General features: G+C 36.6%; 1 protein-coding gene across 2 annotated transcripts in view; it reads right to left on the reverse strand.

Moving 5' to 3' along the window:
- Positions 1-263: 263 nt before the first annotated feature.
- MIB1 (mindbomb E3 ubiquitin protein ligase 1) overlaps positions 264-27,802 on the reverse strand; it is a 127,700-nt gene continuing 100,161 nt past the window's right edge. Inside the window, exons 14-21 of one of the 2 annotated variants that reach the window (XM_034995994.1) lie at positions 24,235-24,315; positions 21,585-21,746; positions 17,727-17,908; positions 15,876-16,068; positions 12,386-12,464; positions 8,708-8,821; positions 7,374-7,474; positions 264-4,062 (exon numbers count right to left, since the gene is read on the reverse strand). In XM_034995994.1, coding sequence (XP_034851885.1) covers positions 3,922-4,062; positions 7,374-7,474; positions 8,708-8,821; positions 12,386-12,464; positions 15,876-16,068; positions 17,727-17,908; positions 21,585-21,746; positions 24,235-24,315 — 1,053 coding nt within the window. In that variant the 3' untranslated portion in view covers positions 264-3,921. Of the gene's footprint in view, positions 4,063-7,373; positions 7,475-8,707; positions 8,822-12,385; positions 12,465-15,875; positions 16,069-17,726; positions 17,909-21,584; positions 21,747-24,228; positions 24,316-27,802 lie in introns of both variants that reach the window. The other variant, XM_034995993.1, reaches the window with a different exon arrangement.

Genomic DNA, 27,802 nt, shown 5'->3' on the forward strand with positions numbered 1-27,802 from the left:
ATAGTCTGTGAAAATCTATCACCTTCCCCATTCACTACAAATTCAAAGCTAACCTAATTCTAATGTTGAAATGTGCCCCCCCCACCCCAGGCTCCAAATGAAGTAACAAACCCTTCCAATTAACAGACAATTAACCCCAACCCAATTATGATTTATAACAGCTGGGATGAAGGGAAGAAATTCTGTCATCCCCCAAATCTTAGGAACTTAATGTTGGCCACGACTTTAAATCTTGCAGACACAAACTATTAAGAAAATTCAGGTTGTTTCTTGATTTATATTTAATCAAAACTGTTCCACTGGGGGGAGAAAGGGAGTTGTTCAATGTGTATAACAGAGTTTCAGTTCTGCAAGGCAAGAAAGTTCTGGATAGCCATTTAATAACGTGAATATACTTAGCACTAATGACCTGTACACTTAAAGATGGTAAATTTCATGTTAAGTGTTTTTACAATAAAAAAATGCAAAAAAAAATTCTATTCCAAAAATTCAGTTTTTACACAAATTATTACTGTATCATTTTAGAGACTCTGACAGGATAGGTGCTTTTCCTTTGGACTTTTTTTAAAGCCAGATGTATTAAACCGTATAGTTTACAAAGCAATTGTCAATTAAACGACACTAAAAACTGGTTGAAGGGTTTTTATCATTCAATCAAGTATACTCTTTCTGCTTACTGCTTTGATGAAATCTACATGATTTTTTTAAACCTTTTTCTCTAAATTCAAACACTGACTTTTCTTTCTTACTTGTTGCAACTGCTTACTGTTTCCCTATCCTACCACATCACTAAGTCTCTTAGTTCATAAGCGTAACTAATTCCCAGTCAAAAAGGAATTCATAATAAACAAGAACATGACCCAGCAAGCTTTGAAATTTGAATTGGACAAATCCTAAGCAGCATGCATTTCAATATGCTAAAATGCTCTTACAGGCTAAAGCCATCAAAGATACAAATTTAAGAACGCTATTTTCAACATCATCAATTAATTTTATGTCTCAGTAACTAGCTGGTCAATTTGCAATGTTAAAATTACAAACATCTTGTCCAATTATGATTTGGCCAGCTAAATTAAACATTTGTCTAATATACTATTCCTACACTAATACAAAATGATCTCTTGAAAAGCCTTCTGGCTCCCAACAAAATTAAATACATATATAGTATAAGCAGTAAGAATGTTAAATTATGTGAACCAAAACGAGTAGAATAGCACCATCTGGTAAGTTCTGTGTGTTTCGGGCAACAAAGCTTAGTCTTAGAGAAGAAAATGTGGTAGGAGTAAGGGGGTACAGAGAGGGAATCCAAATGACAACTCTTCTGAAACATTAGGAAGAAATGTTATTAGTACCTTTGGATCCCTTCTTGACTACAGATTTCTTCAAATGTACAACTGCTGCATGATAGATTCTGTGTGTGCTAAGATGCTGACCACTTTTTTCAATGTTGTGTATCTAGCCCCTGAGGCCTATGTTTTTTTTAATGATTCTAGGAAAAGTAAAAGCTCTTCTGAGGCACATGATGATGAGCTGATGAGAAGGAAACATATCTAACTGGGAAAGTGCTGCTGAGAGACATTAAGAGGTAGCAATTTCACAGAATTAGAAGGAAGTCACTTAAACAACTCAGTTCTTAATCTTACTCTTGCTCACAAACACAAAACAAATTTAAAATAATTTATCAGATGCTTGAAAACATTGAATAGAGAAACACCTTCTATTCATTAAACATATTTCAAAGTGGTACAAATATAGAAAATTCCACAAGTATACAGCATTATAATCATAGTGACCTTAATGACTTTTTGTAACAGTTTATTGTATTTTTAATGTAGAAGAAATGAACTAGTCTGGAAAATGAAACTGCCTTTTAGGGATGTAAGTTTAAGCACTGCAAGCTCCAAATACAAAAAGGATTTAGGTAAAGCAGAGCTCTAGACTACAGAATTCACTGGGTGGCCAAACCATGCACAAGTCAGCCAGGTGTTTCCTCCTCTCCAGCTGATCTAGTGGAAAAGAGATGGGCAACCTATGGCATGGAAGAAAAAAAATCCTGACTTTCACTATTTTCAAATCTGAAAGAAAATAATCTATTTCTTTAAGTGAACATCATGTCAGATGTTCTCTCTATAACTCTAAAATATGGCTTAAAAAATAGCCTCAGTGGCCCTTTATTAGATAACTGAATCTATATAAATTTTCAAATTTAAAATTTATAAAAATTTTACTGTTCTAAATCCTAAGTTTTTCAGCTAAACACAGATATGGAATTACCGACACTATAAAATCAGCCAGCAAAGCTCACCACTGTTTTCACCCGGACTTGCAAAGGCAGCAGCCATTAAATTGCCAGGAATATTCTTAAATTTAGTTGTCATAACAACAACAAAAAAACCCTAAAAAAAAAACCCCCAAAAAACAAACAAAAAGAAAGAAGAACCAGAATTAAAGAAAGGAAAAGAACTACCAGATAGCTACACCCTTAGGAAGAAGCTTATGGACAGTATATAGTAGACACCACTGTAAACAGCCAGTATTTTTATAACCTAGCAGCAAGGACCCCAAGACACTTATGTATATGTAGATTCATCCTAGACAGAGTAAGACTACTCATTCAAAGGAGGGAAAATTATCAGATGCTCTAGAATCAGACTGAAAAAAACAAAAAACCAAAAAACTACAGGTAATTAGACATATTTCTGTAAATGTCCTGGTCACTCTTTCTAAAGTATTTATTATTAGGTTACTTACTATGTCTTGGATACTGCTGGCAATTTAAATAATATCTTCACCTGTAGGTATAAAGAGAGTGCTTTCTTTACAGCAAGCCTTAGCAACTGAAAGAAAATGGAAGTAGGGCTTATGATGAAGATAGAACCAGTATTACTGTCAGAATTAAAAAGATACGGACAAGGAAAAGATTGCTGCCTTGGGACAATGCGTTATCCTCCTCAGATCACTGGGGTACTATTCAGTACACGAGAAAAGCTACATGGAACCTCAGAAGCCCAAAAAGGGCAACATTATCTCACTGGTCAGATCAAGCCTGGATAAGTAACCACAGGGAAAACTGAGGTACACTTTTCACAGATTTTTTTTTTTTAAAGGCTGGTAAACAGAACAGTGTATAGATTAGTATATATGAAAGGCAACTGTTAATGGTCAGTTAATAGGTACTCATTTATTGGCCACTTCCCCCACTTCAGTTCCCCACTATGACTGCTTGTTTTTCCTTTTCATGTCAATCATCATGAAACTAGAAATTTGATTCAAGTTAAACAATCTTCCTTTTAAATCTAGAAATTAAGCTAACTGCAAAGTCACTGCTCTCTCATTCCATGCTTCCATTTACTCTAAGAATTCAGAATCAATCGTTTGCATAACTTTTTATCTTAAAAAGATAATCCTCTCTTCAGTATTAACTATGTAAAACTTGTATTATAATTTTGTCATTTAACACATGTGACCTAATGGTTTGACTTGTCCCGTTCACTTGATGCATGACTGTTCTGAGTACCTGTGTCAACCCACTGTGTAAAATCATGATAAACTGAAGGATAGCTGATCGTAGGAACTACATTTCTCGAGGTCTAACAAATTTATAAACTATAAGAAAAGATGCAATAAAAACAAAAATAACAGATCCTTAAAGGATTTTCCCTTAGAAGTGACAAGTAAATTACCTATGAATTACATGGATTTGATGTTTCAAATTAAAAGAAACAAAAACAAAAAACACAACTTCAAACACTGTCTTGTAGAGGTTTTTTGTTCTGGCACATTTACAGTCTAATTACACTCTAGGAAAGAAACTATGATATTAAAAATTAATTCATTAGAACCTCCACCTGGCTTAACAGATTAAGATTACTAAGAGCTCATGACCAAATACTTCAGCTAAGAAAACACAGAGTTTCTTAATTAATACAAAAGAATCCTTCGTTCAATAGCCTTGCGACAAATAGGACATTCACTCATTCGGTCTCCACAGAGCTGGCACGTTCCATGGCCACAGAGGAAAATCATATTCTTCAGTCGGTCCAAACACACAGGGCACATGGTCTGGAATGTGAGATAACAGAGTAGTAAATGCTGAGACATTTTACATTTTGAAACTGTAACATGTAACAACTTTGTAACATCATTTTCTTTTGTTGTTTCAATCTTTTGTTGCTCTAAAATTAAAAAAAAAATTTTTAATTTTAAAAATTTTGAACAGTTATAGGGAATGTCATCCCTATAAAATAGAAATATTGGTTGTACTGTCAGGACTGTATCAAACGCACAACCTAAAATAAATACTATATAAAACAAAAAAATGCAAATGCCAAAATCTAACAGGAAATGGATAAAAATAGCCGCATTCAGTCTGAGTCAGATTCCCCAACTCTGGGTACTATGCTGCTCTTGTAAGAAAACATGACAATCTATCAGGCCAATGGGAGAGGGGAAGCAGCATAGAGATGTCCCTAAAAATACACGCCACACGCTAGGATACAATCTCAGCCCTATTATCACTCCCACTTTAAAAACGAGGAAACTGAGGCTTCATGGCGCTAAACACTTCCCCACAGCAGGCCACAATGTGAACTGGGGTTCTGTGGCCCAGAGCTCTTGCTCTGAAACATGCTTCACTGGATTACTATCAATGTAGAATCCCCTTAGGTTAAAAACAATTAGCGTTAGTTACATATTAATAAATGTAACTTCATGAACTCAGAAAAATTTAGAAGTATGTTAGGTATACTTTTGTGAAAACCCTCTAGGAAAGCAGATATTCATTCATTCACAAAAACACATTTTACACTTTATATTTATAAAAATATATTTTACCTTAATATATCACAATGCTTCATTCTGAATTGTATCTTTTCCCAAATTACACAGAAATGAAATAACTAAAAAAGAATGTCTAGATTAATAAACTAGGCCTAAGGCCTATATGAAAATGTAGTTACCAACTTTGACAATACCAGAGATCACTGTGGTAGGGAGGGGGAAGGAATTGTAATCTAAATTGTTAACCACAGCCTCCTGAAGAAAATTTTCACATTTATCTATCTTAAAGTTTGAGAAACAAAGTTGTAGAAAATTATATTTTTTTTATTTAAAAAGCCAAACCAGCCTTTTAGTGCCATTAAAATAGTTTCTTTTCCCTTAAATTTTCAAGAGTTATATGCAGTCAATTAATAACTCTTATTTCCAAAAGTAAACACATCTGCACAGCCTAGGTTAAATTACTTTGAGATTAATATATCTTAATACCACATGAAATTACATTGGGGTAATAGAAAGACTGGAGATTTAAAATTTAAAAAGGAGGGGCACCTGTGTGGCTCAGTTGGTTAAGTGTCTGCCTTCGGCACGGGTTATGATCCCAGGGTCCTGGGATCGAGTCCCACATCGGGCTCCCTGCTCATTGGGGAGCCTGTTTCTCGCTCTGCCTGCTGCTTCCCCTGCTTGTGCTCTCTCTCTCTGACAAATAAATAAATAAAATCCTTAAAGAAATAAAATAAAATTTTAAAAGGGTTATTCAGCTACTTTGTCTTGGTAACCTTGAAGGGGTCCCTGCAAGAAATCCCATCCATCAATCCTCAGAAAATGAATTTTCCTGTAACTGTTTAAATATTTTAGTGATGCAATATGGTCATGAAGATTATTTAAGGGAGAAGAAACTTCTTTGGAGTGCTAAACTTGGATAAAGGTAAAGCTGAATTTTTAAGGATACATAATAGGGCTCAAAAAGTGCCATTATTCATTTTAAGAACAATTTTAATTCACCATTAGGAGATGAAATGCTTTTCAGAGAAGATGTATTCAAAAATCAGTTTACCTTTCTAGAAGTGTCTTATAGGAAAGGAAATGAGATTCTAAGGAGCTTCAAGATTTTTGAAATGCTCTATTTTATATTAGAATGAGCTAAATAGGTTCCTATTTTTATGTTCCTCCATAAGAACTGGCAAATCCATGTTTATCTTTACCTATTCACTGTACAGTAAGTGTTACTAGGTGCAAGATTTCAAAAGAAAAACTAGCTTAGTCATAGAGTTTTCACCTTTTCAGACGGGTGTTTAAATTCCTAGCAAATATATATGCTTAATTCTAAATTACTGTAGCTACCATATTACTATATCACAAAGGTCATCAGTTACCCTGACTCATTATTTATTGACTATGTTACTTTCTTGTAAAATCAACAGAAAAGACAAGAGTGATGATTAACAACTGCATGGCAACACTGATGTGATACCCAAACCAAAGAAATAACACCCTCTGCTCCTCAATCCTTTGCATCCAATTTAACTGCTGGGTCAAATGATAAGGGGGGGGGGGGATGGCGGGCGGACTTTCTTACTTACCATTTATGTAACAAGTTGTAACTGACCTCTTTATTTTACTGTTGCTGCTGTCAAATATTGAGCAGATAAAAGAGTACTTCTGTTGGCAAGCGGAAGATATGAACAGCACGTTCAAAGGATGGAATGCTGCCCTTTCTTTTGAAGCCGCTCCACACATCCTCCCGAACCCTTTCCATCTACCCCTCGCTGATCCCTACTATTCTAAATAGTGCGTTTCTCTTTCTTTTGCTTTTCTTTATGGCGTGCGTGTGTATGAGGGAGTGAGAGAGAATATATATTCTACTTTCTACCTAAATACCACATCTAGACAGAAATGTGTACAAATCATAAATGTACAGTTTGATAAAAGTTCACAAACTGATCAGATGTATGCAATCGGCACTTTATATATTTCCCTGTCCCTTGTGCTCCCTTCCGGTCCTCCCAGCCAAGAAAACCACTACCCCTGGTTTTAAACAACATCTGTACAATTTTTTCCTAGTTTGCATCACCAAACAATATCCTGTTTAGTTATATGATTGTGACGACAAACTTTTCCAAGGTATTTTTACTAATTTATATTCCCATCAGTAGGATGTGGGTTATGGCTGCTACATATTCTAACACTGAGCTTTCCATGCAGTCAGGTAGGTGGGAAAAGGCACCAAACTGTAGCTTTAATTTTCATTTCTTCTTTTTTTAACGTAAGTGCTATGCCCAAAGCGAGGCCCAAACTCACAACCCTAAGATCAAGAGTCACATGCTCTACTGACTGAGCCAGCCAGGCACCCTAATTTTCATTTCTTGATTACTAATCTGGTTGAGCATTTTTCATGTTTATTGGTCATCCGTGTGTTTATTTTGGAAAGTGCCTGATTAGATCTTTGAATCGTATTACCTTTTGCAAATATTCAAATACTACAATTGATACCCTAATATGAACCACGATTACTACATAAAACACTAGTAGTCTTATAGAAAAATATTAAATGCCATTCTTAGAATCATCATTTACCAAGAAGAAATCATTATTACCTGCTCTTTAATGTCCTGTAACTGCTGTTGCAACTTTTGCACATCTGCATTGACATTGGTATTATCCTTGTCCTTTTGTAACACTGGAATATTTCCACTTGCTATAATGTAAATAAAATATTTTAATGTTATGATTGTTTTGACATAATAATGATTTTTATTTCTAAAATTACTACGGCTTTATTAAAAACACAAGACTACTACTAGAATCCTGTTTAAAAGTTTTTCTCATTCATGGCCAACAGACATAACAGTGACCTTCATATTACACGCCTTCATTTATAATCTTCAGAAAGAAACAGGTTTGCACATTATTTTCTAATTATATTTAACTCAGCTAGACAACAATCTACACACAGACTTTTGGGTCTTCCGAGGTACTACTTGCTTCCTTTGGCAAGCTCACAAATACATTTTATGCTTGTTTTCTCTGCTCCCACATTGTACGAACCCAAGAAGGTAGGCAGCACAGCACTTTATTTAGCCAGTTTTGGCAGCAATAATTATAAAGTCTCTTAGATGATGTTTATGAGAATACACAAAAACCTAGGCTCCTTCCTCTCCACCCAACCCTCCTTGTTACTGTTCCGAGATGAGGAACTCCATGAACGAAAAGCTGTGATCACTGGGTCTGCTAAACAGAGGGAAATTTTTTATGTCAACTTTTACTACTCTCTAGATTTTTACTCTTTTAACTCTAGTTTATTTGTCCCTGGGATTTTTATTCTACTCTATTGGTGATAAAGACAAAAAGCCCTGGGCAAAAATGGTTACACTGATGTTCTTCCTCATGTGTACATAGAGCAAAGAAATCAAAGATACCATCCAAGCTTATATCTAGTGCAAAGATGAAAAATATTTTATAGGATTAAAAAGGTTGAAAGTAAATCATTTACTTTTCATCTTTCCACTTCGTCACTGAGTTATACTTCAGTATTATCTACAGTTACTCTGTCCCAAATAAACACTATTCTATAAAATACTGACATGCATTAGGTGAAACCTGCTACACAAAGGAATGAGGCGTTGATACTTGTGTAACTGAAAAAATAATTTGTAATATGCTGTTTCTTTAAGCAAGAGTACAACAATTTTCTTTGTATCACACATGGAGGTTTCTTAAAAGACAAGTGCTTCAAGTTCTATAATCCTAGTGCAAGCCAGAAAAATATAATTTCAAGTTTCCTGTAACAAGAGCAAACCCCACCTGTTCCTCTGTAGATTCGGGTCACATACCCTTACCCTATGCTTTACCACCCATGAGACAAGATCTTCAGCACTTTAAAGTCCCAATGAGAAAACGAAGTCAGAAAAACTCAAAAAAATACACTCACAGCTGTCATCAGTGGCATCTTCGGAACTCTTCCCGCCACAGCACATAATGAAAGGCACTCTTCGCTCAACTACTGCCCGACACTGCACGCACTTCTTCATCAGACTAGCGCAGTCTGCAAAACAGCAATCGGATACTTCTCACAAGAGACAACACAACAAGAGGATTGCCCTTCTCTGCTCACTTTTATAACTTAAATCGCACGCTGAAATAAACACTAAACAAGTTCTATGAATACACGATTCTACCTTCTTAAAATGTTATCCACCTATGAATGTGTATTCTCTAGAGGCAGCCTCTACAAGAGAGAGCCCACTATTATGAAAATAATGACGTTTTCTAATACAGTAGAATAAATTGTGAAAAGGATTTTTCTGTGTTTTTTTTTAATTAAAAATATTTCAACATCTTAAGGCTTGAGAATAAAGGAGAAATATACTTTTCATAAGTTTCAACTAATATAGAATTAAAAGGTTGCTCACATAATTTTCTAAATGTACTTTCTGTTGTAAATAGCTTATCCTTAAAACTCCTAAAATATGCTGAAGAATTCTCTTCCTTCTCTTTCTAGCAAACTGATGTAATATAATAAGGACACTGTTTAGTAACTACTTTTTTAATACAGCAGTCAAGAAAACATCAGATAGGTGTCATAATGGACTTTCTAATATTTATATATCAGAGGAATGCTCTCCCATCCCAAAGAAGAAATGCCTAGGCACAATTATAGGTTGTGGATTGTTAATTCTACATCTAAAGTTGTTAATTAATTACACAATAACATACAGCTCTTCAATATATCCTTTCCCATTAGCATTTACTATGAAAGTATACTCCATATCTTAGTCTATGTACCAAGTGTCTTTATCATTTCAAAAACATGGAAAATAAATGACAACTGTGACAGGTATCCAGGGATAATTTATGATCAGGCACTAAACTTTAACAAAGCACAAAACCACTGACGTGGACAAGATGGGGCACAGACTCCTAACGGTGCTTATGTCAGGGGACAGAGAAGGGTTATCAAGGCCGACCTCATGTCAAGGCCTAAACAGAGATGGGCCTGATGCTGGCTTATGCATGATGCACTAGGTTGGAGCTAATGCCAGCAGAAATCTCATTTGGGAGTTGTCTTAAATCTGAGGGCAGATTTTTTCCTTAAATTTAAAGGATTAATTTAAGCGTCTCACTGTATAATATATAACCACAATTTTCTCAAGTTCTTTTAATTATTAAGTTAGGTTGTTACATTGCTTCTATAAAATCTTTCTTCCTTCCCTCCAAAACAGATACAATCTCTCCTTCTGGCCTGTCAAGGCACTATTTTATACTCTTCAAGGTTCCAATACTCTGTTTAATATTACTGGGATGTAGGTAATGGACTAAGTGCTTCACTGTACATTGCTTGAAAGAGAGGCATTTTCCACCTCAATTTCATCTTCCCTAGCAAATAAATGCTTAACAATGTGTCTGTACAATGGAGAAAACAATCTACTTCTTAGGGTTGTTGTGACGATAAATGAGGAAACACTCTAAAAGAGATTAAAATGTCTGGGGCACCTGGGTGGCTCAGTGGGTTAAGGGTCCAAATCTTGATTTCGACTCAGGTCATGATCTCAGGGTCGTGAGATCAAGCCCCACGTCCGGTTCCGTGCTAGGTGTGGAAACTGCTTAAGATTCTCCCTCTCCCTCTGTCCCTCCCCTGGTGCTCACGCTCTCTCTCTCTTAAAAAAAAGTCTGGTATGAGGTAAGAGCTTAATAAAAGTTAGCTGCTACTCTTGTTACATGTGAATGCAAAAACAACGTAAAAACTTTGGGAAACTCTGGAGAAAGTACTGCAGTAAGGCCTGAAAATCTGTATTACCAACTACTCATTATAACCAGCTTTCAAGTCTCTGTAGGTCCAGGACAGGGGTCAGCAAACTACAGCCTCCACGCCAAACCCAACCAGGTGCCTGTTTTTGCTCACATTTTTTTTTTATTTTTTAAACGTAGGCTCCACACCCAATGTATAGTCCTTGATCTCACAATCCTGAGATCAAGACCTGAGCTGAGATCAAGAGTCAGATGCTTAACAGACTGAGCCACCCAGGTGCCCCCAGGTACCTGTTTTTGTAAATAAAGTGTTAATGAAAAGCAGTCCTGCCTATTCATAGACATATTGTCTATGGTGGTTTTTGCACCATAATGGCAGAGGTGAGTAATAGGAAAGAGTTTTAAGTAGTTACTACAGAAACCACATGGCCCACAGAGTCAAAAATATTTATTATTTGACCCTTTACAGAAAAAGTTTGCTAGCCCCTAGACTATGGAAACTTAAGTAACCTGAGCTCTTCTTACTTAAATCAGAAATCCACAAGCCCTCTTACAGTTGATAGTAGCCATTATACTAGTCTTTGGAAAACAAAAACAATTACTTGAGGAGAATGTTACAGGAGGAAACCTTGATCCTTTCTTTAGTTGATGAACTGCCTATCAGAATGAAAAAAACCACCAAGGCTTAAAGCAAATCTATGCCAGTGAGATTAATCTATCATACAATTTGTGTATTAGATATTATATTGGAAATCAGTACCTACTGACTGAACTATTTTTTAAAAAATTTTACTTGAGGATGCCTGGGTGGCTCAGATGGTTAAGCGTCTGCCTTCGGCTCAGGGCATGATCCCAGGGTCCTGGGATCGAGTCCCGCATCGGGCTCCCTGCTCCTTGGGAGCCTGCTTCTCCCTCTGCCTCTCTCTCTCTGTGTCTCTCATGAATAAATAAATAAAATCTTTAAAAAAAAAAAAAAATTTTATTTGAGAGAGAGAGCATGAGCGGGGAGTTGGGGGGAGGGACAGAGGGTGAGAGAGAAGCAGACTCCCCACTGAGCAGGGAGCCTCCCCACCGAGCAAGACCCCTGAGATCATGACCTGAGCTAAAGGCAGACGCTTAACCAACTGAGCCACCCAGGTGCCCCTTGAACAATTTAAAATAGGAAACACCATGCTTTATCTTGAGCCCATTTAAGTAAGGTGTAAGTTGTTAAACTTGCTTAAAATCCTTCACTGACAAACGAAAACAAAGGAAGAGGAGAATGTTGAATAGTACATGAATTTGAAAAGAACAAGGGGAGGTATAAAAAGCAAAGGTCTTTGAAGGAATACGTTTAAGAGATATTTTAAAACATCACTTGAACTTTAATATATTCTCCCAAAAAGTCCTATAAGCTCTTTTGACATAAAGATTAAGAAAGGTTAAGAAGGCCAGACATTATAGCCCCAAATGGATGCTGTGGGTGGTTCAGTAGTGGGGAAAGTATGCAGGAGAGGCAACATCAAGGTGAAGACAAATGAAAATGTGCGGATTTTATTATGTAAAAAGGGCTAGACTAAATGTTTCAAAAGTCATTTTTAGAAATAAATTTCTGTTGTGTGTGAGAAGAGATCATTTTGTGCTGATACAAATGAATTAACATGTGAGTTGGAAGAACAGAACTTATTCTGTCTTTAATACTCAGGAGCAAGGAGGGACACAGGGGACATTACACATAGTACAGAAGAAGAGACGGAAGGTACTAGAGAGGGCCACCAATGTTTTTGTTCAAGGGTTATTAAAAAAAAAAATCTCCAGCTATAATTTGTTTTATTTTCTATTTTTGTAGAAACACTGAGTCAGTTTTGTATAGGCTACTTACTCTCACAAGCACACATGTGTCCGCAAGGCTGAAAAAGAACAGCTGCTTTCTTGTCAGAGCACACCACACATTCTTCAATCTACAAAAAAAGAGGTTACAGCACAAGTGTGAACATCTACAGATAAATCTCCTAACTCTAACAGTTCCTTTTGTATCCAAGCGTATTTCCTCTATAAGGCAACACTCCCAGCACAGGAAACTTAATATGCACTCCTCCTCTGTTCTCTACTCTCTTGGTTACTCATTTTTTTTACCTTTATATACCCTGGCCCTTCACAGGTTCTACTACCATGTTAGTCTCCCTACCTGTCCCAAAGAATGATTTAAAAAAAAAACAACTCCATTTCCTCTGTGGTCAGAAAGACCAAAATAGACTTTAATTTTTTTTCAAAAACTACTTTGTGACAGAAAAAATTTAAAAACAAAGAAGTATAAAAATAAATGTAAGATAAGCTAGATTTCGAATATTAATAAAAACCCAGCCAGATTAGGAGATTGCTAGAGCCCAAGTGGAATTTTTCTGTTTATCCACATCAGAGGAACTTTTCCAGGACTTGGTCAGTTCCCCCACACTGGTGGGGAGCTCATGGCTTTGGGCTGCTCTTTCTCCCTAATCTCTAAAGCCACAAGTCTTCCACAACATATTCATAATTTCCCTCAATTTTACCTCCTCTTCATCTCCACTTGATCTGAGTTTTGAGTGCATAGCTACTTCTTAACCTGGCTCTTGGCTTGTCCACCCCCACCCATCCCACTGCCCTTGCTTTGCATCCATCTTTCACCTGTTCTCCTCTCTTCTGACACACATTCACACTCACCCATATCTGTGCCACTTAATATCACTGTCCAAAAATGATGACCACCAGTCACCTATAACTTCACCTAACTAACTAACCAAATATTGCACACATGCTCTCTATGGACTCTCCCAACTTATACCTTGCTATGTACATAGAATTTCTGTAGTTGGGTAACAGGGGAAAGCAGTAAGACACGGAGGGTCAAGATCTTTATATTCCTGGATTCAAACTGCAGCTCCAATAATTACAAATTATCTAACATTGCTGAGCCACAGCTCTTTTTATCTGAATGATAAAGAACAACCTTTCTTCACAGGGTAGTAAAGGGTAAATCAGATATTATGCCTGGAGTGTTTAGTTCAATGCCTAGTATAATATCAGTGTCCAATGCATGATAATTCTCTTTTCCTCTCTATATAATGATGTGCTATTTCTTTAAAAGATTTCCACTGCAACTGTTTATACGTCTGAATTGTTCATAAAGAGTTTAAAATAATCTAGCAAATTGATTAAACAATCATTTACTTACCAAATCCCCTAATATATAAGTGAAAAAAATCTTTGTAGTCTTAACTTTTTTCCCCTTTGAATTTTTTCCCCAGGTTATATTCCCAGGAATGGAATTACTAAATAAGAGCATGTTTATCGTAAAGCCTCATAAATATTGTCAGGATGGTCTCTCAAAAACATGAATCCATTTATTCAACCTCCAGCAGTGTTTAAAAGAGTGTCCATTTTCCACTTTTCTGGCTAGCATTTTTAAAATTTATGCTAATTTGATAGGAATGGTTAATGGTAATTCATAATTTTTAATTTACATTTCTTTAACTGCTAAAGAGACAAAGCTTGTTTATCCCCCTTCCTCTAAATACTAGTTTTATAATTTGCTTTATCTTTAATGAAGATGTTCATTATCCTTTAACCACTTGGGGTCACTATTTCTTTATATTCAAAGGCTCTGCAGCTAACCTGGCAAATTTATTTGGTGGGTATGTTACTTTTTGTACTTTTCTACAGGTTTGAAAATTTCTTAATCTGAAAGTCAAACTGACAGTCTACTAATTCTTGGAATTCAAAAGTGGTCTAAAACGAAATGACGGCATACTCCTCCCTCTCTACCTCCCTGTTCCATCAATCTTCCCTCTGAAGACACTTCTTTAATTGTGTCTGTGTATCATCACACAGGGGAAAGAATAAGGACTTAAGATTAAGAGACCTGTGTTTGGTACTCTGAGTAAACTTCTCTGGGCTTCAGTTTTTTCAACTGTGAATCCTAGAGTTGGACTAGAAGACCAGTAAGGGCTATTCTGTATCTGAGACTCTGCTTCTGGCAGGTAACCTGGGGCTCTGAACTCACTTTATATCTCTCTTAAAGCACCTACAACATCCTATATGGCAGAGTAGCTTTAAATCTAAGTCATAGTTTACCAGCAGGTTACAATTTTTTAGTAGGGAATTATCATATACACCTCTGTCTTCACTACAAAACAAGTGCTCAATAAAGATTTGTTGAAATAGGGCTTAATCCAACACAAAAAGTTTCAAGCACAACAGCAGAATACACAGATCAATCTAAAAATAAGAAAATGGCTTAAATTCTTTCAGATTCGTTCCCAAACTGTTGCTTAGAAGGAACAGTCTCCCAGTCTTAGAACGTTCCCTATGAAAATGTACAAAGCACTGGCAAGGTAACACCTTTTAAGTCACTGCCAGCTAATTTATTATAAGAATTAGTGCCAGCTCCTTTCTAATTAATGAAGGTAAATGAATAGCTTAAGAAACATCAGGGGAAAATGAGAATAAAAAGAAGGGAATGAAAAAAGAGTATAAATTCCATAAATGAAACCAATGGTTTAAGCCACTCACCTTAAGAGAAATCATTTGTAAGAAACTTAAATCTCACTTTACACACACATATGGAAAAACTAAAAAGGATAATCAATTATTTCAGTACAACCAAAATGGGCAAGACGGTACAGTTATGATAAAGCACTAAGTTACACAGAAAAAGAATGAAACCAGAAACCAAGAAAAGAATAATACTTCTCAAAAAGCCAAGAGTCAGACAAGATAAAAAAGTTCAGAGTGGATATAGAATTTGGCCTTCACTAACAGCAGGATGATGATCATCAGCCTTTATTTGCTTCTTGGTGGGACACAATACAAAGTGAGTAACATCATCTGTAAGAATTTCTTGCCAAAAATGTTTAAGCTGACTCTAATCAAGCTGTTAGATCTCACTTCCAGTTTACAGGAAACACAGAGGATAAAGAAACATATTAATACCGTGATAAAACAATCAAATCCAGAATGTGTGACATTCTACCAAAAAAAAAAAAAAAAAAAATCAAGTGGTCTTTATTATAAAGATGAATATGAGGGCCCATGTACTCAAGAAAGGTGCAAAATATAAGTAACTACAATAAAAACGGAATTAAATACATCTCTAGGTTATAGGAGGCTTTGAAAGCAAAACAGTAGATCAATTTTATTTTTAACTTCTACAGTTTACATTTAAAGGAGGAAACTCAAAAAATTGTTCTCTTGATAAATATATAAATTATACATTCTTATATTTAAATCACTTAGACCGAAATTTAACAGACATATGGCATCATATAATCTTATCATTATTTATAGTCTGAAAGAACTTCATAAAATGATAAAAAACTGTATTAAAAATATATTACCTTTGTCCTGGACTGAACTTGTTCCTTACAGATGAGGCATTTCTTGACTCGTGGAGAACATAAAGAACAGGTAGCAATATGTCCACATGGGCCAAAAAGAGTATCTCTCTTCATATCTGAGCACACCATGCACTCTTCTAAGGTTTCAGAATCATTATTAATCATAGAAGGACTTCGAGAACCTACTTGACCACTAATAAAAGAAAATATTTATAATCAATCCTATCAGAATATTTATATTACTTCATTAATTAAAATGCTTTTAAAAATATCGAGAGCATCATTAGTATACATAACAACAGCTTTAGTTATGTTAAAAAAAATTAAGCTGTAACATCTGTATAAGAAACATGCTGTATTTTTCCATTTATATACATCTCTGCATCTTTACATACTTCTAACACTATTTAAATTTCAAACTGAACAAATAGCTCACCCAACGGAAAAGGGTGAATCTTCAAACAAAGAAATCAAAAACACTACTCACAAAAAATTTAACATGAACACAGTTTCACTCAGACTCTGTTTCATCTATACAGAGCCAGCAGAGAAGGGCAGAGGAATAAAACAAAAATTCTAGCTAGAGCTCACGTTAGTTATCCTAACTACAGACAGAATGAAGCATCACCAGAGTCCACAACTGACAGGGCACTGTGGAAAATATGTCACTGCAGCTGCTGTTTTGACATTTCTTTCAATGTATCCTTAAGGAGCATAAAATTGTACTATGGAAAGACAGAACTCATCTATAAATATATAGATACAAGACACAGAAATACATAAAAATGACCAACTACAGCTATAGGAAAGGGGATACTCTGTTTCTACCACAATCTTCAGAAACTCATGAACATGCATGCACACACAAAGCGGTTTCATCTTAGACACCAGTGTTAAAGTTATTACTGCAGTAATTATAGTGCCTTCTATGTTTTTAGATGCGCGCTGTCATTTTGTAACAGAATTTTATCCTTAAGGATACACTTAAAGAAATGTATATACCTCATTGCATTAATTTCCCCATTAACACAGCTCTAAGGTATGGATTCCAAAGGGAAGTCATTTATCACTACACCTAAATTATAAAAGAGGCAAGAGAACACAAAGATCAAGGGACAACTACTGAAATGTTCAATGACAAGAACCAGATATAAAGGGCAGTAATAATTGCACAGCACCATCTGGATAAAAAAAGTAATGAAATATACCTCTTTGTATGTCTACAATATCTCATAAGAAGAAAATCAGTTGCATTATAAATAATAATTAAAATCACTGATATATTTTACTTTTAGAAAAGAAGACAAGTATGAAATCATTTTTAGAGACAACTCCATCAGGAATTGGTTCCTTCATGTATTCATTCTTTCAAATTCTTTCAGTCCTTCAGTGATACTTAGTGAGTCCCTGTCAGGCACTCTGCAGGGTGCTGGAATTACTACCGCATCTGTGTGAGGTACACCTTACTGGTGAGCATGTAAACTGCCTCTCCTAAAAAGGTCTATTAAAATTTTAAATACATCTAACATTAATCACAGCCATTTCACTAGTAAGACTTTTTCTTATAGATAAATTTCTCTAACATGTAGGAGTACTGGAAGATCAGACTGGTTTAGAAAAGTTTCTTAGCATTTATTATGCATAAAGTGTCATATTCAGTAATGTAGAGAATACAACATGAAATAAGAGACATAGTGTCTGCAGGAAAATTTTTAAGGAAAAAAGGGTCAGCACAAAGATGATGAGCAAAGACAAAAACATTTTCAAGTAATCAAGTCCTCCATTATGAAACCACATGGTACTCTATATAGAGAGAGAATACTAAGTTTTATGATAATAAATGATACAAACCTGACTTTTTCCTTATGACACTTTGCCAGTGCTTTGCAGAGACTTGGATCAGGACAGAGATCAAGCGGCGATTGACCTTTCTTATTTCGAATGCTAAGGTCAGCGCCATTGGCAGCCAAAAAACAGGCAATCGATGCTGCACTCTTCTTCTCCGCCCCCTGGGTACCAAGTCCCATTATTAACTGAAATCAAATGAAAAGAGTCATGATTTTCCCCTTAGGAATCTGTTATCAATTCTTACCACCAAATGTGTGTGCATGTCTGTGTGTGTATTATATAAAAATACACGTCTGGAAAGAACTTATGGCCTATATAAACATGGTGGGCATTTATGAGTTGCAGTCCTAACATCCATTCCCCCCCCTTCACTCCAGTTTTCTCAGGTGTAGTTTGAGGACTGACCCCACTGTCTACTGTTACAGGTGGACCAAAGAAGGCTGAGAGTCAGATATCCACCTCATCTTATGTGATTAGTTCAGGGATGACAAATCAGGTCAATTCAGCCAATAAAACTCAAGAACGGGACTTATGATTGACATATGGAGGAAATAGTAGTCCCCAAACCAATGTAGCTCTGGAACTGCTGGCAACCAACATGAAACAGTAAGAGGAGAGACAACAGAGAAAAGAACCAACACCAAGGAACTGAGCCAAGAAATGGAGGAGATAAATCATGTTCTGATATCATATGAGCTACTCATTCAAACATGTTATCAAATACTGTAGAGCACCTACAATGGACCAAATACTATTTTTAGCACTTTCCAGGAATTAACTCATTTAATCTTTACAACAACGTTATGGAGGTAATTATTCCACCCCTTCCTTTTTAAAATGAGGAGGGACGCCTGGGTGGCTCAGTTGGTTAAACGTCTGCCTTCGGCTCAGGTCATGATCCCGGGGTCCTGGGATCGAGCCCCGCATTGGGCTCCCTGCTCAGCGGGGAGCCTGCTTCCCCCTCTGCCTGCTGTTTTCTCTCTCTGACAAATAAATAAATCTTCAAAAAAATAAAATAAAATGAGAAAGGCACACAGGAGTTAGAGAATTTACCAATGGTCATATGGAAAGGCAGCAATTCTCAAACACTTTGGTCTCAGAACCTCTTCACATACTTTTTTTTTTTTTTCTTTTAAAAGATTTTACTTATTTATTTGACAGAGAGAGACACAGCGAGAGAGGGAACACAAGCAGGGGGAGTGGAAGAGGGAGAAGCAGGCTTCCCGCAGAGCATGGAGCCCGATGCGGGGCTCGATCCCAGGACCCTGGGATCATGACCCGAGCCGAAAGCAGACGCTTAATGGTCTGAGCCACCCAGGTGCCCCTCTCTTCACATACTTAAAAATGAGTAATCAAGACAGTAGGGTTGGCATCACATAGCTAAAGACACAGATCACCAGAACAGAATACAGGATCCAGAAAGACTCACATATATGGTTAATTGATTTGGGATAAAGGCACAACAGACAATTCAGTAGAAAAAGGCTTTTCAACAAATGGTGGTGGAATAACTGGAACATTCACATGCAAAACAATGAACTCTGATACTTCATACTGTACTTAAAAATTAACTCAAAATGAGTCATAGTACAATGAAAGACCTAAATGTGAGACAGAAATCCATCAAAATCCTAGAAGAGAAGACAGGCAGCAACCTCTTTGACCTCGGCAACTTCTTGTGAGACACATCTCCAGAGGCAAGGGAAACAAAGGCAAAAATGAACTCCTGGGACTTCACCAGGACAAAAAGCTTTTGCACAGCAAAGGAAACAATCAACAATACTAAAAGGCAACCCACGCAATGGGAGAAGATATTTGCAATTAACATATCAGATAAAGGGGTAGTACCTAAAATCTATAAAGAACTCATCCAACTCAACACCCAAAAAAACCAAAAAATCCAGCCAAGAAATGGGCAGAAGACATGAACAGACATTTCTCCAAAGAAGACATACAAATGGCTAGCAGACACATGAAAAAATGCTCAGTATCAGTCATCATCAGAGAAATACAAATCAAAACCACAATGAGATACCACCTCACACTGGTCAGATTGGCTAAAATTAACAACTCAGGAAACAATACATGTTGACAAGGATGCGGAGAAGGGGGAACCCTCCTACACTGTTGGTGGGAATGCAAGCTGGTGCAGCCACTCTGAAGGACAGTTTAGAGGTTCCTCAAAAAGTTAAAAATAGAACTACTCTACACCCCAGCAAGTGCACTACTAGGTATCTATCCAAAGGTGATTCAAAGGGGCACATGCACCCCAATGTTTATAGCAGCAGTGTCCACAAAAGCCAAGCTATGGAAAGAGCCCAGATGCCCATCGACAGACAAATGGATAAAGAAGATACGGTATATATATATTACCCAGCCATCAAAAGGAATATCACCCAGCCATCAAAAGGAATGAAACCTTGCCACTTGCAACACCTTGGATGGAACTATAGTGTATTATGCTAAGTGAAATAAGTCAGAGAAAGACAAATTCCATATGATTTTACTCATATATGGAATTTAAGAAACAAAACTGATGAACATAGGTCAGGGAAGGAAAAATAAAATAGGCTAAAAATAGAGAGGGAGACAAACTACAAGAGACTCAAACTATAGAGAACAAACAGAGTTGCTGGAGGGGAAGGGAGTGGAGGGATGGGATAAATGGGTGATGGGCATTAAGGAGGGCACTTGATGTAATGAGCACTGGGTGTTATTTGCAACTGATGAATCACTAAATTCTACTCTGAAATTAATAATACACTATATGTTAACTAACTTGAATTCAAATTAAAAAAAAAAAAAAAGAATCACAGTCCTAACTGTAACAGCTAAAACTTAATAAACTTCTAGTACAAAAGAGGAGAAAACCTTAGTGACCTTGGGTTTGGCAAAGATTTTTCAGATAGGACACAAAAAGCACAATGAAAGAAAAATTTATAAATTAGACTTCATCAAAATTAAAAACTTCTGCTCTTCCAAAAACACTACTGAAAGAATGAAAAGACAAGCCACAGATGGGGAGAAAATAGGTGCAAATCCCATATCTGATACAGAACTTGAATTCAGACTCTCAAAACTCAATAGTAAGAAAACAGCTCAACAAAACAATACACAAAAAATGTGAATAGACACTTCATCAAATATATGTGAGTGACAAACAAGCAAATGAAAAGATGTTCAATATCAGTAGTCACTGGGGTGCCTGGGTGGCTCAGTCGGTTAAGTGTCTGCCTTCGGCTCAGGTCATGATCCCAGAGTCCCGGGATCAAGCCCCACATTGGGCTCCCTACTCAGCAGGAAATCTGCTTCTCCCTCTCGCTCTGCTCCTCCCCCATTTGTGCTTTCTCTCTCTCACTCACTCTCAGATAAATAAATAACATCTTTTAAAAAAAAAAAATCAGGGTGCCTGGATGGCTCAGTCCATTAAGCACCTGCCTTTAGCTTGGGGTCATGATCCCAGGGTCCTGAGATCAAGTCCCGCATCGGGCTCCCTGCCCAATAAGCTTCACCCACTGCCCCTCCCCCTGCTTGTGCTCGTGCTCTCGCTCTCTCTCAAAAATAAATAATTTTTTTAAAAAATTTATCAGTGGTCATTAGGGAAATGCAAATCAAAACCCCAACATACCACTACACACCCATATGAATGGCTAAAGTTAAAAAAGAAGAACCAAACAACTTTCAGTAAGAATTTGAAGCAATATAATCAGAATTAACTATTACTTAGTCCATAAACTAAATTTCTACATATATGCAGCTCTGATAAATATTTTATCAGAAACAGATTAAATTAACCGAAAATACAAGATCTTGCATTGAAGATACTTCCAGTAGTACTGAATTAAAGATTATTTTACTCACTGTGTTTTTGGATGGCTCCCATGCAGCATCGACCTTCCCCACATCTTGCATATCTTGGAGCTGACGTAGTTGAGACAAGGTGTGATGCCTCAGAGCTTCGTGCAAAGGAGTATCCCCATCCTTATCCTGAATATCTAATTTGGCACCTGCACGGACCAAAAGCTAAAAGAGAAAGACATCTCATTTTGCTAAGGTCTCTCTGGCCCATAAGAAATTACTACATATCTAAAGTAACACAGACAAAATCAGAGAGGGAGACAAACTGTAAGAGACTCTTAACTATAGGAAACAAACTGAGGGTTGTTGGAAGGGAGGAGGATGGCGGGATGGGGTAATTGGGTGAAGGGTATTAAGAAGGGCATGTGATGCAATGAGCACTGGGTGTTATTTGCAACTGATGAATCCCTGAACTCTACCCCTGAAACTATTAGTATACTGTATGTTAATTAATAACAAAATAAAATAAAATAAAATAAAATAAGATCAAGTACTAGTGACAGAGCCCTGGGCCCACCTGAAGCGACTGCCACTAAAGCTAATTATCTTTATGTATTCGTTTGCTACTCTTTTTTTTTTTTTTTTAAAGATTTATTTATTTATTTGAGAGAGCGAGAATGAGAGAGAGTACATGAGAGGGGTTAGGGTCAGAGAGAGAAGCAGACTCCCCGCCGAGCAGGAAGCCCGATGCGGGACTCGATCCAGGGACTCCAGGATCATGACCTGAGCCAAAGGCAGTTGCTTAACCAACTGAGCCACCCAGGTGCCCTCGTTTGCTACTCTTAAAACTCCTGTGGCTCCTTTACAAATAGTGATGAGCTCTGGTTACTCAAATATATCAAATCAGAGAAAACAGAAAGAAATGAGAACCAGTATGTGGCTAATTCATCAACTCTACTAAGAAAAAGATAACTAGGAGAAATTTAGGACATTTTTTTCTCCTTTTATTTTATTTTTTTAATTATTTTATTTTTTCAGGGCACCTCGGTGGCACAGTCAGTTGAGCATCCAACTCTTGGTTTCAGCTCAGGCTGTGATCTCAGGATCATGAGATCAAGCTCTGCATTGGGCTCTGTGCCCAGACTGCTTAGGACTCTCCCTCCCTCTCCCCTGGCCCCTCCCCACCCTGCTCACGCTCTTGTTTTCTCTCAAATAAATAAATAAATCTTTAAAAATAAAAAAGATTTTGTCGAGTAATCTCTACACCCAATGTGGGGCTCAAACTCACAACCCCAAGATCAAGAGTTGCATGCTTTACCGACTGAGCCAGCCATGCGCCCCCTTTTTCTCCTTTGAATTTCAGATATGCAAGTTGGGATATTTTAAGTACTTCCAATAGGACCAAATCATAAATGTTCACAATTCTTCTATTACTTGAAGAAACAAGCAAGTTATTTATTCCATCCTCTTTGGTCAATTTTTCCAAATGTACAGTCATAAAAAGTCCAAATATCACAGATAAATGAAGAATTTTTAGCAAGAGGAATTTTATTTATTTTTTTAGTATTTAAATTTTTTTAAATTTTAATTCAATTAATTAACATATAATGTATTATTGGTTTCAGAGGTACAGGTCTGTGATTCATCAATCTTATATAATACCCAGTGCTCATTACATCACATGCCTTCCTTAATGTCCATCACCCAGTTACTCTATCCCTCCACCCCCCTCCCCTCCAGCAACCCTCAGTTTGAGCAAGAGGAATTTTATATAACAATATATGTGAAGGGTTTGCTAAACTACATATAAAATGCATAACTGATACACCTCAAAGATATTTTAAATAGTAAATATAACTTTATATTTAAGACTTTAGTTAACGGTGTTTTACTGATTTTCCTAATCCTTTCTATAAATGCTGTCAGAGTTTTAGAAAAACACCATAAACAGAAGCCAATCTCAAGCATATGGTCTTACCTCTCTTGGCAAATTACCATTTTTCAGTGGTGTTTTTTTCAACTTTGTTCCCAAAAGCTTACATAAAATGTCACTCTAGGACAGTGTTTCTCAAATTTTAACATGCATGAGAATTACCTGGAGGACTTGTTAAACCACAGATTGCTAGTTCCCACCCCTGGAGGTTCTGATTTGGTTGGTCTGAGGTGGGGCCCAAGAATTTTCTACCAAGGTCCCAGGTGATGCTGATGCTGCTGGTTCAGCTTCTAAACTTTAAGAATCACTGCTCTACAAAAAAATTTTAAACCGATAATCTTTCAAATATTGTCTCTGGAATATCAGATTAGTCAAATAAAAATACATATTTCAGCTTTTTTGGAATCTGTGCAGCAAACGTCCAGCCTAAGCTTTTAATTATAGTTCACTCTCAATTATACAAATTAAGAGGGAATGTGCTTTCAAAAATCCAATTTATATGTTACTTTGAAATTCTCTGATTTAATATTTGGGAAGTCACAAGTCTGGCAACAATTATACAATAGTCTCTGAGTATCACAGTTTTAAGATTTTCCCTATTATAAATTAGAACTCTTTACCCAACTGATGCAAAATATTAGCCTAAAATCATAACTTTTAGGTCCAACTATGTCTTTTGAAAAATCTAACCATGAGTAATTTTCAAGACTTTCTAGAAATCCGTCTGGTTGAAACACAACTATAAGGTAAGATTCTTGTTAGTAAATACTTTACCCTCACAATCTGGGTGTGCTGTCGTTCAACAGCAAGGTGCAGGGCAGTTTGCTGGTTCACATTCTGGACATCCAGGTTAGCATTACCCTGAACGAGAAGAACAAAGTTTACGTACTCAAAATTTGACAACTGTGAACACTACAGCTATAACTTTTCATGAGGAGTAAGTAACACAGAACACTGTTGACCACCTTCCTCTCTTCCAGCTACCGCAACACTGTTCTCGTAACAGTTGCTGGCAATACAGCAAAAACGGGACGGGGCAGCAAACTTTCTGAGCTAGAACAGCACGTTTACAATAATTATTTATTATAGTGACTCCATATAGGAACAGTTAAAGAACAAAGTTCAGTACAGAGCTCAAACACAGCTCCATCTCAATCTCCATTATACAGTAAGAGGTAATTAGTTCCTTTTGACTGTAAATGAAATTTCCTAAAAAGTTCTATTAGTGAGTCTTCTTACTGGATTTAGATTTACTTTAATGACCTAATAAGGTCACCTACTCTTGCTGCGTGACTGAGCTCTTATTCAGTGAAAAGGAACTTTGCTGGAGGGTGAGAAGACAATGTTTAATTAATTAGTACGTAAAAATACCTATTAAAGGGAAAGCAGAAAGTCCTACCAGGGTCCTGGGATAGTCAAAGCACTATATGAGAACAGCTGATGCCAAGGACAGAGGAAAGGAACTGAGAAGCAAAATTCTGAACTCACTGGCACCAAGGGACCTGGAGCTTCAAGAACTTAAGCAAGGATTCTGCCACATCATGCTCATTTCCTCGGCTCTAACACGGTCATAGTACAACCTATTGCCAGGGTTATTGTGATGATGGGCTTCAGGGGGGCTGCCCCAAAATAATGCCACTTTGGAATACTGATTATTTTGAATTAAAGTTACTTAAGAAACCGCCAGTGCAAGGACACTCTGACCTTCCTTTGCTCCCCTGAAAGCAGGAAATAAATTCTCTGTGAAGACTATCCTCCCTGCACTTGGAGGGTAGAAGGCATCCTTATTGCCAGAGATAAGGAATTAAGGGCCAAGAACTGACTGTATAAATAAACTTTGTTACTTCGTTTATTTATTTGCTACCCCAAGCACAAACCCCTTTGTGAATTCTCCACAAATAATTGTTTGTTTAAAAGGTATAAAAGCGGGGCGCCTGGGTGGCTCAGTTGGTTAAGCGACTGCCTTCGGCTCAGGTCATGATCCTGGAGTCCCGGGATCGAGTCCCGCATCAGGCTCCCTGCTCAGCAGGGAGTCTGCTTCTCCCTCTGACCCTCTCCCCTCTCATGCTCTCTCTCTATCTCATTCTCTCTCAAATAAATAAATAAAATCTTTAAAAAAAAATAAAAATAAAAGGTATAAAAGCTGCCTGCTTTGGTCACTTTAGATAGTCTCCTATTTTTCTGAGCTCCCATATGTACAAAATTAAATGTGTTTTTCTCTTGTTGTTATATCTCATGTCAATTTAATTATTAGACTAGCCAAAGAACCTAGAAGGGAAGAAAGAAAAAATTTTCCTTCCCTCCAGGAAGGATTAAGAAAAATAACAGGTAAAACTGCCCTATACAATGTCTTGCATAATAATTTAAAAAATGAAGCTAAGAAAAGGGCTACAAATTCAGAAGATAAACTTTATTATTCTGTTTACATCTTCGAACTATTCATGCCCTCTAAAGACAACTTTGAAACCCCACCTGTGCCCTTGCTCGGGGTGTTAGGTAGAGCTGAAACTCCAGTAATGCTACGACATATTCTAGAAGATGGGAGTTTCTGATTTGTCTTTATTATTTATGTTTCTCTGGGTGTCATCATGAAGAACTATATCTCAGCTTGTTTTCTTATCATGCCTTTTCTCATAGATACAGAAAATGAGGGATTTTCTTTTTAAGTTTCCTGAACTTTTCCATTATTAGATTTTCCAAAGTAGTATTCACTGTATGATGTACCATAATTCGTTTATTTAGACACTAGTTCGTGAACACTGGGCTTGCTTCCAGTTTGAGGTTATTACAAATAAAGCTGCTACAAATATTTAGTACAAGTATTTGTGTGGAAATGTTCTCTTTGGTACAATAGAAGGGGGGGTGCTGGGTTGTACAGTAAATACATGTTTAACTTTATTAAGAATTGCCAAACTGCTCTCAAAATGGCTGCTTTGGAAAACACCAGCAATGTATGTGAATTCTAAATGCACCACACCCTAACCAACATTTGGTTAATTTTCGTCATTTTCGTTGGTAGGTAGTAGTAGTAGATTAGTAGTATTTCACTGTGGTTGTAATTTCTAATCCCCTAATGATCTCTGGTAATCAAAGCAAAATCACAGGAAATATGGTCAACATACAAAAAATAACTGTATTTCTATATGTTTGCAATATACAGACACTGAACTTTGAAACACTACAATTTATAATCGCATGAAAAAACTACTTAAAGATCAATCTAAAAAAAAGACAAATCTAAAATGTGCAGAGCAAACAAAATGCCAAGATTTTTTAATAGAAACTAATAATCTGATTCTAAAATTTATAGGAAAATTCAAAAGATCTAAAATATTGAGGTAATTCTGAGAAGAAGAACAAAGAACAAAGTTGGAGGACTTTAACTGATTTCAAGACTTACTAAAAAACAATAATCAAGATAGTGTGATATTGGCATAACGTCAGTTATCTGTATTTTGGATTGAAAAGGAAATTATCACAATTAATACTTCTAAGAGCAGTAACTTAATAATAAAGGCTTACTAGTCAATGGTATTGTAATAGCATTGTATGGTGACAGATGACAGCTACACTTGTGGTGAGCAGAGCATAATGAATAGAATTCCAATTGTCAAATCACTGTGTTGTATACCTGAAACTAATGTAACATTGTGTGTCAACGATACTTCAATAAAAAAATAATAAAAATTATGCCTTAAAATGGCAGGGGAAAACAAAGTTTAACTTTTGAACTATTTTTTTTATCTAAACTAGAATTCTATAGTTCATGGAGTGTCTATCCTATAATGTGATGCTAATTACACATAATGAACAATTTACTAAATTTTTCTGCTATTTCATCTTCTTAACTTAGACTGTAACTTCCTTGAAGTCAGAGATCACAGATAATTCTTTGGTAACTTCAGTGCTTCTCTATGGCATATGTATTTAAAATTTTTGCTGAAAAACTAAAACATCATAAAACTACAGGAAATAAGTTCCCCCAAGATCCAATCTCATAAAAATATAACGTCATCTTATTTCAGAGATGAATGAAATGACTGAGGTGAACCTGTGCTGCTATCCAGCCAAGATTCCAGGAGTCCAGCAGTGGTCATGACCTGAATCCCCAGATCCTGGCTGCAGCCTGGTGTTACCTGATGGCAGTTGGCCACACAAGCTTAGATACCAACATAATGGTTCTTGGTCCTATGGCTAATGGATACTTACACAACAGTGGCAGTGATTCTGGAAAATCTCTGTTTGTTGATGCCTATTTCATCAGACCAATCCAGGAACACTGTAGGAGGGAATACTCAGGGCTAAAGGATACCCTCCACCCCCTTACACACACAGACACACACACACA

Source organism: Mirounga leonina, unplaced genomic scaffold, assembly GCF_011800145.1.
Source record: "Mirounga leonina isolate KUSES-001 unplaced genomic scaffold, KU_Mleo_1.0 Mir_93, whole genome shotgun sequence".
Lineage (NCBI taxonomy): Eukaryota > Metazoa > Chordata > Mammalia > Carnivora > Phocidae > Mirounga > Mirounga leonina.